This window comes from Petromyzon marinus, chromosome 6, assembly GCF_048934315.1.
Source record: "Petromyzon marinus isolate PM22_M1 ecotype Great Lakes invasive population chromosome 6, UKy_Petmar_22M1.pri1.0, whole genome shotgun sequence".
Lineage (NCBI taxonomy): Eukaryota > Metazoa > Chordata > Hyperoartia > Petromyzontiformes > Petromyzontidae > Petromyzon > Petromyzon marinus.
This window is the reverse complement of record NC_133672.1, coordinates 14111771-14124327: the sequence shown is the minus strand read 5'-3', so window position 1 is coordinate 14124327 and position 12557 is coordinate 14111771. Positions and strand designations below refer to the sequence as shown.

General features: G+C 50.8%; 1 protein-coding gene across 2 annotated transcripts in view; it reads right to left on the bottom strand.

Annotated features, from left to right (window-relative positions):
- IARS2 (isoleucyl-tRNA synthetase 2, mitochondrial) overlaps positions 1–12557 on the bottom strand; it is a 32123-nt gene that overhangs the window by 9713 nt on the left and 9853 nt on the right. The window contains exons 12-15 of one of the 2 annotated variants that reach the window (XM_076065098.1): positions 10502–10658; positions 2885–2987; positions 1423–1516; positions 399–410 (exon numbers count right to left, since the gene is read on the bottom strand). In XM_076065098.1, the coding sequence (XP_075921213.1) occupies positions 399–410; positions 1423–1516; positions 2885–2987; positions 10502–10658 (366 nt within the window). The remainder of the gene's footprint in view (positions 1–398; positions 411–1422; positions 1517–2884; positions 2988–10501; positions 10659–12557) is intronic. The other variant, XM_076065099.1, reaches the window with a different exon arrangement.

Genomic DNA, 12557 nt, shown 5'->3' with positions numbered 1-12557 from the left:
GATGATAGGTTGAGAAGCCCTCTGGCCGTGATACAAGACCGTCCATGGGGGGGGAGGGGGGGTTGCGGGGCCTGGGGACCAATCCCACACACGGTGTGGGCCCCCCTGATGCCTTCAAAATAAATTGGAATTATGACATCTGACACCGTGACGTCCAAGCGTGGGGCCCCTCAAAGCAGTCGCCCCGATTCGCCGTACCCAAGGGACGGCTGTGCCGAGATATAACCTCACAACTTTACGACTGCGAGAATGGAACTGCACCGCCTGGCTGAATATAGCAGTAAGATCAGTTATGTTATCAAAGAATGAGTGTGCATCATTTACGTAAACCATTTGTAACTACGGTGGAACTTGAACCTTACATTTTAAAGACTGTACACCAAAATACTTCACCTTACCTGAAATTCGTCCTTTGCTCGGCAGATAAGGAGAGACAGGTTTCACAATCAGTCACGCTTATATAACGCTGACTTTTACGACTTCAGGAAAGCCATCTCAAGCAAGCTAAGGTGTGCCACCGCCACGCACTAACCGCGGCTCTAAAGTCCCGCAACCTTTACTCTGCCAGCACTAGCCACTGTCCTGCGGGGCCGCACTCTGCTGCTGACAACACCCATGACCCCTGGCACCTGTGGGTCAGAGACCTATGGCCATAGTCGCATCAGGCTAGGATGACTGTGGCGCAAGAGGAGTTGAAGACGGAGTTTGCCATGCGATAGCTCACACGGAGGCAGACGCTGCGCGGGCACCACAACTTGCAAAAGTCATCGAAGGACGCGTCCGCGAGGCCCCCACGAGACCGTGGGTTTTACAACACGTGACAGCGATGTGCTCGGCATGTTGCCGTAAACACTGTAAATGACAAAAGTGTAAAAGTCCACTTTGGGTGGGTTTTTTTTTTACGGAATAGGCTGCATTATACTCTCGTTAACAAAAGGCTTCATGAAACATATGTTGTATTTTGAATGAGTGTACGAAACGAACCTCGTCGTTAAATGACAACACTTAAAATGCCCTTTTTTTATGCAGAACAACCCTCACTAAGTCCCAAAACTCTTTTCAGATAGATGCTGTGTTGGGATGTTTGGCCAATTCCATTCAGCGTTTGGCATGTGGGAGGAACCCAGAGTACCTTCAGAAAACCCACCACGCTTACAAGGGGGTAACACTCAGAGAGCTCCACCTACAACACGTAGTATACCTATCTAAATAATCACCCAGATTGGGGCATGCTTAGATCTGAAGACGTTGGGCATATTCAGTAACTAAAACTGGAATCGGCAAGAGAATCACATCGTGGAAAGTAACCCCTCCCGCTTCGGGCGAACGTAAGATGCCCCCCCCGCCCTCCACCCGTAGCGTGACGTCTCGCACGTGCTACGGCGGCGAGCCGGTGTTCTGACCCCAACCCGGAAGTGTCACCTTCGAGGACCGAGGCCCAGGAGGTGCCGCTGTCGAACCAAATGTCCATGATGTCATCTCCCCTGACGAATTCGACGTCGCCCTTCACTCCGCTCTGAGACACCACCGCATACAACCACACACCGCCACAGCAAATACCGCGTATTGTACACGTGCATAGACAGAGATCCCTCCCACCCCCCCCCCCCCCCCGTATATAGGCTCAACAGACTGTTGGGGTAAATTCTGTAAGCGAGCACCTATCAAGGCGGGCAAATAGTACAATGAGGTAGGTGGCCAGCACAATGCCCAGCCGTCTCCCTGGTGGCATTGTTCACCACCGCACCAGGTACTCATTTGAGGCCAAGTCGTCCTAGGTGAGGCCCAGGACCGGTTCAGATAATCGTCACTGGTCTTGACTGCGAGCGTGAATCGAACTCCGGTCGCTAGGTTCGTAGCGCAGCGCTCTCTCTCCCCCACACCGTACATATACCAAACACACACGCAGACATTACACACAGAAACCACACCGCACTACTACATGACACGTCGTGTACTGTACACATATGTACTGTACACATACGCACTGCACACGCGACACCATGTACCACGCAACATACCCGCACAACGCACACACATACCTCACACCACACCTGAAAACATTGTGCACCGCACTGTATGCAAGACCATATGCCACGTATTATTGTACACTTACACACCTCAGAACACACCACAAGAATAGACACTACAATGACAGCACAACATACTACACACAGCATAGAGCGACCAAGCCTGCTCTCGTGGCTGATTGGCCTTTCAATTGATCATCATTCAACCGTAAGTGATCGTTGGGAGCAGTTTATAAATGTGTGATATGGTTCAAATGGGTCAGTAATTCATCAAAACCGGTCCGGTCTCCCTTTATGAACAGACAACGGCTGTAATCGCACGTTCCGCTACCCAGGAGGAATATTAACCTACCCGTGACGAATACTAATCTACCTGTCACAGACACTAGCCTGCCTGTAATTGATACTAATATATCCGTGATGGATGTCATTCTACACGGGAGGGAGACGAAGCTGCCTGCGAGTTTCAGTGCCACGCGATCAAGGCCGTGGGAGAGCGGCGCTAGCGGAGCGTTGTTCACCACCTGCTCCGCTCCCATGCCTGCAGCGGCGGGGGAGCTCGGGGCGTGGCCACGGCCCCGAGCGAGGCAACCTCCGATGTCCGACTCGGTCTCGGTGGCTACTGCGGAACGTCGCCCAACGGGAACAAACTGCCGGGGTTTCGATGCAAATGCCCGGCAACGGCACCGCACTCGTGTGTCGCCGCGTTTCCGGCCGCGTGCCATAGCGTGGGCGACACTGCACGGGATGGATGCCAAGGTGGAGCTGGACGCCTGGGGGTTACGGGGTGAAAGATGGGGTGGTGGCGGCGGCGGCGGTGGGGAGGTGGCGGCGTAGCGTGCCACCCGTCCCACCTTCTCCCGGACGGACTTGGGCAGCAGCTCCTCGAGGGGCAGGCTCCACCAGCAGTCGCTGCCGTGCTCCTCCACGAGCCCGCACACGTGCTCCACCGTGTGCCTGGACGGAGCGGCACGCACGCACGCACGCACACGCACGCACGAAAATTACACGTGACCGCAGGCACCACCGCACGCGGGCGAGGTTGTGAGCACCGAGCGGCCGGGCGGTCACATTGACCAGGCAAACAGAGGTCCCAGTGGAAACTGTACTGGGCCGTTGCAGTTTACAGAGCATAGCAAGGGCGTAGAGGTGGCGAGTACAATGGGTTCTTGACAGGTTTCATCCGTGACACATCTTGAGCAAACATTAACCGAGCCAAAGTAATTATAAACTCCGGAAAGCTCTTTACAGCCTCCAGGTACGGGAAGGTAAGTCTTTTGAAGAGGACTATTAAAGTCGTATCTGTGCTATTGTTGTGCATTACATGTATCAGCGTTGGGGAGAGTTATGTCGTGCGACGGCGACGAGACAGTACGGCGAGCTCAAGGCTGCTGGAAAGGAGGAGGACCTAACGCTTTCGGTGAAGTTGACTGGGGCTAGCACTGCCCAGTGAAGTTCACTCGGGCTAGCGCTGCCCAATGAAGTTCACTCGGGCTAGCGCTGCCCAGTGAAGTTGACTCGGGCTAGCGCTGCCAGTGAAGTTGACTCGGGCTAGCGCTGCCCAGTGAAGTTCACTCGGGCTAGCGCTGCCCAGTGAAGTTCACTCGGGCTAGCGCTGCCCAGTGAAGTTGACTCGGGCTAGCGCTGCCCAGTGAAGTTGACTCGGGCTAGCGCTGCCCAGTGAAGTTGACTCGGGCTAGCGCTGCCCAGTGAAGTTGACTCGGGCTAGCGCTGCCCAGTGAAGTTGACTCGGGCTAGCGCTGCCCAGTGAAGTTGACTCGGGCTAGCGCTGCCCAGTGAAGTTGACTCGGGCTAGCGCTGCCCAGTGAAGTTCACTCGGGCTAGCGCTGCCCAGTGAAGTTCACTCGGGCTAGCGCTGCCCAGTGAAGTTCACTCGGGCTAGCGCTGCCCAGTGAAGTTCACTCGGGCTAGCGCTGCCCAGTGAAGTTGACTGGGGCTAGCGCTGCCCAGTGAAGTTGACTGGGGCTAGCGCTGCCCAGTGAAGTTGACTGGGGCTAGCGCTGCCCAGTGAAGTTGACTCGGGCTAGCGCTGCCCAGTGAAGTTGACTCGGGCTAGCGCTGCCCAGTGAAGTTCACTCGGGCTAGCGCTGCCCAGTGAAGTTGACTCGGGCTAGCGCTGCCCAGTGAAGTTCACTCGGGCTAGCGCTGCCAAGTGAAGTTGACTGGGGCTAGCGCTGCCCAGTGAAGTTCACTGGGGCTAGCGCTGCCCAGTGAAGTTGACTCGGGCTAGCGCTGCCCAGTGAAGTTGACTCGGGCTAGCGCTGCCCAGTGAAGTTGACTCGGGCTAGCGCTGCCCAGTGAAGTTGACTCGGGCTAGCGCTGCCCAGTGAAGTTGACTCGGGCTAGCGCTGCCCAGTGAAGTTGACTGGGGCTAGCGCTGCCCAGTGAAGTTGACTCGGGCTAGCGCTGCCCAGTGAAGTTGACTCGGGCTAGCGCTGCCCAGTGAAGTTGACTCGGGCTAGCGCTGCCCAGTGAAGTTGACTCGGGCTAGCGCTGCCCAGTGAAGTTGACTCGGGCTAGCGCTGCCCAGTGAAGTTGACTCGGGCTAGCGCTGCCCAGTGAAGTTGACTCGGGCTAGCGCTGCCCAGTGAAGTTGACTCGGGCTAGCGCTGCCCAGTGAAGTTGACTCGGGCTAGCGCTGCCCAGTGAAGTTCACTCGGGCTAGCGCTGCCCAGTGAAGTTGACTCGGGCTAGCGCTGCCCAGTGAAGTTGACTGGGGCTAGCGCTGCCCAGTGAAGTTGACTGGGTCTAGCGCTGCCCAGTGAAGTTGACTGGGGCTAGCGCTGCCCAGTGAAGTTGACTGGGGCTAGCGCTGCCCAGTGAAGTTCACTCGGGCTAGCGCTGCCCAGTGAAGTTGACTCAGGCTAGCGCTGCCCAGTGAAGTTGACTCGGGCTAGTGCTGCCCAGTAAAGTTGACTCGGGCTAGCGCTGCCCAGTGAAGTTTACTCGGGCAAGCGCTGCCCAAGGGCTCGGGGTCAAGTAGACCAGTACACCCTGTAAGATCGAGCAGCAAAGCGCACGCGGCGCAGTCTCAAGCTCTAAACTTCAAACGTCGTTCAAAAATTCAACCCTTCTACAGCACTGGCTCAAGTTCGAGCCAGAACGAGCATTAACTCGTTGGCTGGTGGCTGTGGCCAACGAGGGCTCAACGGCAGGCAGGGCTAAGCTATACAGGTATATTTAAAATGCCACATGGCTCCCCCTAACCGGGAGGGAAGGAGACGAGCAAATGTTTGATCGCTCGTTAATGATTATCGTCCGTTATCGGCCCACGTAGTTTGGGAAGCGGGCGGGGTGCGGTGGGGGGGGCACGTTATATCAGCAGAGCGCACCTCCCTACGAGAGGGAGTCCGGGCAGAGTCGGTGAGTGAGTTGAGTGAGTGGGCGAGTGCGTGCGCGAGTTCAGTGAGTGGGTGGCGAAGGTGGTGGGCTGGTGAGCGAGCGATTGACTGGGTGGATAAGGCGAGTCACTAAGTGGGTGAACAGGTGAGAGGGTGAACGGGTGAGAGGGTGAACAGGTGAGAGAGTGAACGGGTGAGTGAGTAAGCGAGTGAGTGGGTGTGTGGTACGGCAAGCGATTCAACAACTGGTTGAGTGAGCGAGTGGCAAAGCAAATGGGTCAATAAGTGGGTGAATAAGTGAGTGAGCGGTCGAGTGAGTGAGTGCGTCGAGGAGCAAGGTGAGCAGGTGAGCGGATAAGCGGCATGTGAGCAGGTGAGCGGTCGAGTTGGTGAACGAGCAAGCCAGTGAATAGGCGAGTGAGGGATTGATGAGTGAGCAGCAAGCGATCGATTGAGCGAGCGATTGAGCAAGCGAGCGAGCGGGACCGACACGCAAGCGCGCGGGCGGTACCGGCTGGCACCGGCTGGCACGGGGTAGCCTCGTCATTCCAGCTGCTGGGTCTCTCGCCAGCCCCCCGGGCAGCCCCACAACCGCCCAGAGTGAAGGTAAAACCAAAGTGGCGACCCCAGGGGCGAAGTCACGGCGCACAAGTGCGTTTGCTAAATGTGGGCGAGGGCTGCCATAGCCGAGGATCAGACGCAGGGGAAACTGCCCGAGGTGCACTCGGAGGGTTCGAGTCTCCTCGCTTGCGATGACAAAACGTTAAGCTCAGGAAATAGATTCGCCGCACGCGACTAATTAATAACCACAGGTCGTGTCCTTGGCAACACGGCTCTGTGTGAATTGGGATGTCGCACCATCTGTTCATTTGCCAGTGCGTGTTCCCTTATCGAGAAAACGCACGCAAGTTGTACACTTCGGGACGGAAATGAGAGACATCAGGCGAGGAACAAAAAGAAAGTGCTCTCCAGATGGGGCTGTTGGAAATTATTATTTTTGAAACAGTTCATAGCTTCGACAAAAGAAAAAGGCGAAGACTAACAAAACGTGGGTGTGGTAGAACAAGTTTACATAACTCGCGGTAGTGGGAACTTTGCTCCGTGGTCGTTACTACGGCGGCGGCGGTTGCTTTATTGCCCCCCCCCCACCGCGATAAGGCCCTCTCCGGCACGATGGAGCATGTACCGCGGGTCACAAGGACAGCGGAGAACAGCCAATTTTACAAGCTCCCAGCCCAGCCGTTGCGACATGGATCGGTCGTAAAGCGCATGGTCCACGTTTAACAACCCACGCGCCTCTCAGTTGAAGATTGGGCTCGTGTCTACGGCAACAGGTCTCTTAAGAGGTAAGGCGAAGAAGGCACCTTTTTGGAATTGTGTGCATTTGCAATTTTAGGCCAAAATGGAGGCTTCGACGGACGTATTAACCACTCCCCCTCGCTGCTTCAGCAGCAGGGTTGAAAGTCCGTGCTTAATTAGGTTGTGTGCCAACCCTGTGCGTTGCACAAGCGCTCACGGCTCCCCAAGTCCTGCACCCACAACACACGGCCGTGTCCGCCATTTAAGGGCCTCGCCGTGTTGCCGTCGTCGTGTTTAGACTTTGAGCCCGGGCGCTGGTGTCCCGGCTAACTTTAATTGTGCCCGGTGGGGGACAGAAAGAGGACCTTGCGTGTTTGACTGTGGCTGCTGTAGAAACCCACTGGTGGAGCCCTTCCTGTGGCCCTCGGAGGGTCGCAGTGTAAGTGACGAGGTGGAGAGTGCGTAGAAGTTCGGCGAGTCGGCTGCAGAGCCATCCGTATGGATGATTGAGCTTGTGTGTGGATTTAATTCGTTTGCATTGACTTCCCTCCCACATGGCAAGGGACGAAATTAGCCAAGGAAGAATTTGGCCTTGAATAAACGACGTCAATATTACTCTTGGTCGATTACTTAGCGAGACTGCAATCTGCCTTCGCGAGTCAATCGCTCGTCGGTGTCTGATGGACGGCCATGCGGCGGCGTTAGTGCGCGTTCGCGTCAAGAGCAAGTCAAGGGTCGGAGCGTGTTTTCCTCCGCAGGATGGCGGCACTGGCGGCCACGAAAAGAAGGCATCGCCTACGACGCATAAGCAGCTGTTTGTGCCACCCACAGTGTGCATCAGGTGTAACAGCAACTCCATGTGGATGTTCCATCGCTCCCAGTGGAGTTACTGTTACTTTTGATGGACATTCACTTGAACATCGACTGCTGCCACAATGTATCATCATCACCCTCGAGGAAATCTGCACATACCCAGGTGCCTGCCCAGCCACCAGGGCTACGGCCTCGTAATTTCTGCAGGCTTGGATGAGTGAAATGTATAATACGTTAAGACCTTTTTGTGCAGACGGTGTTCGTGTGCGGTTAGCATGTTTTGACTTAAAACTTTCGTGACTGCAGTAATTCATATTCTCGGTTGATAAAAAAAAATGTAATAAAAATTTAAAAATAAATTAAAAATAAAAGCAAAAAATCACGACGTTTTGATCGCAACACAAGCGGTCTTTTAATACATTTTTACATTTTTATTTAATTTTTTTTAAAGAATAGGTTAGCATGTTCTCCGCGTACCCTCGGGGCCTGATTCAGGTGTAATGAAATGTTATATTCTGTCGGATTTTTCAGTAAAAATGTGGCGATGTCTCCACCACCAGCAGCGGAGGACAAACAGTCAACGCAATGCGTTTTAGCCATCGCTTAAGACAAGCATTTGTGGGCCCTGTTATAAAAAAAGAACAGCTCAAGTCGTTTTACCTTTTAAAATTGTACCGCTTTTAAATGACAAACCGATGGAAATGTTCAATTAAGGTGCTCAACGCAACGAGCTAGTGGCCCCACGCGTGCTCCCAGTGTCGTTCGTGCGTCGTCAACGTGCAGCAACGCTGCCCCTGCAAGTCACCCAAGGCTTCGAGGCCGGGCCTTGACCTATGAATTGACAGCCGGTGGCCACCGCATCTCGCCTGTCAGTTTCACAGGTCAAGCCACGGCCTCCGACCATTTCCTCGGCCGACCGGGTACAGCGCCTCTCAGGGCAAAGTCGCACCCAGGGCGGCCAGACTCATCAGGGTGCTGCCCTATCTGCAGCACAACTGCCTCTTGGCTGGGTTGAGATTGGTTGATTGCAAAGTGTGAAGATACCGATCTATCATTTACCGTCTTTCTGATTAAATTGATCAGAAATTGCTACACTTAAAAAAACTAATATTTCTCATGCTTTTCATGTAATGCTTGTTAAACACGTTTTTCTCAATAAAAATTAAACTTGTTTAAAACATGTCATCGTGTCGAGTGCAAGTAAATGTATTGTATCTGTCCAATTAACTTTCTACGAGCTTTTTACATGAATGACACAATTTCAAGCCAACACTTAAATTAAAACCCAAGAATTGGTGTGCTCTTGAGCATTTAAATGCTACATCTGCAAGAGAATGTATTCTGTACATATACGCACATATGGAAAATATAACAAATTCAATCAATACGTGCCATCCTGTACACTGGAACCAAACTTAACATAAATTATGCGCAAAGCTAAGCAACAGCTGAGTTGTCGCGCTGGCCGTTTTTGCTAAGCAACTCAAAGCGTTCGACTACAGACGCATGGGGGCAGTCAGAACTTGGCCGAAGTGAACAAACAGGTTTGCACATTCCTAGATCCATGGTGGGTGGGGATATCGCTCGGCCGGTAGACAGTTCCAAGAGAATGGCAGTTGCTGGTCAGTCAGCCGGGCCAACAGGAGTGGCAAACTTGGAAAACACGGACCGAGCACGAACAGCGACCGCCCGTGCAACGCAAATACGTCAGCATTCTCACGGTAATGAGCCGGTCTGAACGACTGTGGACACAAATCGTAATGCCACCAGCGAGAAAGGTGGCAATTACTGTACGGGTTCTCCACGTGCGGTCAGCGAGCTGCCCCTGGCCACGACTGGCCACGACTCACCACGAGATTCAGGACACCTCACAGTGATGGTAAGTTAATCGCCGCGGCCCTGTGACGCGATGGAATGTCATATATAGTAATATTATGTTAATTTATTACACACTATGCAGTGATAAAGACATTAAACGTGCTGTTAAGTTATTCACAAGAATAAATCATTGTGTATGTTGCATACCTAAATAATAAAATGTGAAAATACCAAATTAAATGCGTTAACACAGCCCGTTGTCAATCCACTACCGGATGAGGGCCTCTCCATGCCGTGTTGATCATGGGAGCTATTTGACCATACTTCACCTCGCTAGTCAATGTGGGTTGGTGATGGGTGGTGGGCTACCCAGGACCGGTTCAGATATCAATCGCCGCTAACGCTAGCCATGGCCGGGAATGGAATTCAGATGGCCGTGTTCATAACGGCTTTCACGGGTTAATTACTTTACTTTAACATAACTTTGAACGTCAATTATGGCTAAAGCCAGGCTCCATAGCTTGCTCTGTCGTTGGGAAAACAGCAATGGATTGCCCAGTTACAGGAAACACTCACCCCTCTGCTCAACTCGACTAATCAAATATATTACAAAACGGCAACCGCTTAATCATTCAGACCTATGCCATCACTCATTACCATGCAGGTGAGATATCAAATCGCTCGCTTGATCTCGCTGGATTGCCCCGAATCACCACAGATCACTTGGGATCACCCCAGATCACAGAAGATCAGCCAAAACACCCCAGATTACCGTGCATCAGATCAGATCAGCCTAGACCACCCACATCTCCTTCGATAATTCGAAGCTGGTTACAAAGAGTTTGCTGTTCAAATCTGGCAGGCCACCCTGGTTAATACTGTGTGTGTTACCCATAAAACACACGCCATATTCTTCACTTATTTACGAAACTCATAACAGCAATCATCGACAACCTATTGCGGAAAAGAGCATTGGACATATACAACACACTCCTGGGCAGACACGTGGAATGACAATAACAAAACAACCTCAAAATGTCCCAGAGATTGCCCCAGATTACTCGGTAACCAACTCCGATCGGCCCTCATTGCCCCGGCCTTGTTCGGCCCGCCACGGCCCGGCTCGGTCTGGCCCACCAGCCGAGCGCGCCCACCGTCGCGCCGTGTGGAAACACTCACTTGTTGATGAGCGGCTCCCGCGTCTGGCGGTCGTAGAAGACTGGGATGGGGACGCCCCAGCAGCGTTGGCGGGAGATGCACCAGAAGGAGCGGCGATCGAGAGCGGCCTGCACGCCCCCGCTGGACGCGCTCGGCACCACCTTGACCTTCTTCAGCACTTCCTGCGGGGTGGCAGTGTTGCGCGGCAGTGGCGCATGGCAGTGCAGGGATTAAGTGCCGTTAACGCCGCTTGCGCCCGCACGTACACGCTCTGCATTCATTAGAGATCCAAATTTGATTTATTCTTCAAATGAGCATTGACGCAGTGCTCGTCTCCTGTTTACTGCCCCCAAACCAGTGGTGGAAAATCCACGTTCCTATGGCAAGCGCGAGTCCCTAGATTGGTCAACAACTGTTGATGTCACCACAAAGTGAAACTCATATAATTATCGACCCCGGAGGGATGGTGAGCTAAGTCAACCCCAAAGGGGATTTGAAATTTTACGATTGCGAGCCGCTCACTCTACCTGCCGAGCCACCTGGCAAAGTTATTTAAGAGATTAAACAATGTGTTATTTAAGAGATTAAACAATGTGTTATTTAAGAGATTAAACAATGTGTTATTTAAGAGATTAAACAATGTGTTATTTAAGAGATTAAACAATGTGTTATTTAAGAGATTAAACAATGTGTTATTTAAGAGATTAAACAATGTGTTATTTAAGAGATTAAACAATGTGTTATTTAAGAGATTAAACAATGTGTTATTTAAGAGATTAAACAATGTGTTATTTAAGAGATTAAACAATGTGTTATTTAAGAGATTAAACAATGTGTTATTTAAGAGATTAAACAATGTGTTATTTAAGAGATTAAACAATGTGTTATTTAAGAGATTAAACAATGTGTTATTTAAGAGATTAAACAATGTGTTATTTAAGAGATTAAACAATGTGTTATTTAAGAGATTAAACAATGTGTTATTTAAGAGATTAAACAATGTGTTATTTAAGAAATTAAACAATGTGTTATTTAAGAGATTAAACAATGTGTTATTTAAGAGATTAAACAATGTGTTATTTAAGAGATTAAACAATGTGTTATTTAAGAGATTAAACAACGTGTTATTTAAGAGATTAAACAACGTGTTATTTAAGAGATTAAACAATGTGTTATTTAAGAGATTAAACAATGTGTTATTTAAGAGATTAAACAATGTGTTATTTAAGAGATTAAACAATGTATTGGGCGATGCTGCTGCGTTGGTAGTGGTGCAAAAGCACAAATAACAAAATAAACCTCAAACACATTTGTCAATAACACCGTGGCCTTAAAAGTAAAAATATATAATAGGCAACATTTCGGCAATGGCCCATTATGCGCTACAAAGAAAGGCCCCTGCCTGAAATGTCATCTGTTATTTAGTTTTTTTGGTTTTTAGGCACTATTCATGACGAATATGTTGAGGTTTTTTTTATATATATCAGAGATCACTTGAATTTATACCTGTACACAGCCGCAAAAATATGCACCGAGGATCCCAGAAGATGGCAGCACATCAATGGATTTAATCTACATGTGCAGAGCTTTGAATGTTATGCCCCCTGTGCGTAGCTCCTTTCGGGGTACTCCAGTTTCCTCCCGCATGCTAAATGTACGTTAAAATAAATTTGGCGAACAAGTGTCACGAGACCCAATAAAGCTTGACTGGATAATAAAATAAATTATCACGTACTGCCAGCCACCACCAATTAAGGCTGCTACAGCGCACAAAGAGGGGCCAGTGCCATGGCCAGTCACCTTTAATCTCTCCACAAAACCTGAATGTGCATTCATTTTTTGGGCTGGGTCAACCTTGCCAGGTTCAGACACCAAATACAAATGTCCTTGATGAATGCGGCTTGGAATTTAACCAGGATTGCTGTGACAGTGCATGAACTACTGCCACCTTACGAGCACATGATCACACACACAATGAAAAAAATACAAAGATCCCCCATTTAGCCTCAAACACAAAAAGGTCAAGTACTGCTAGCAAGCACCTCTTAAAAGCTGACAGAGCACAGAAGGGGCATAT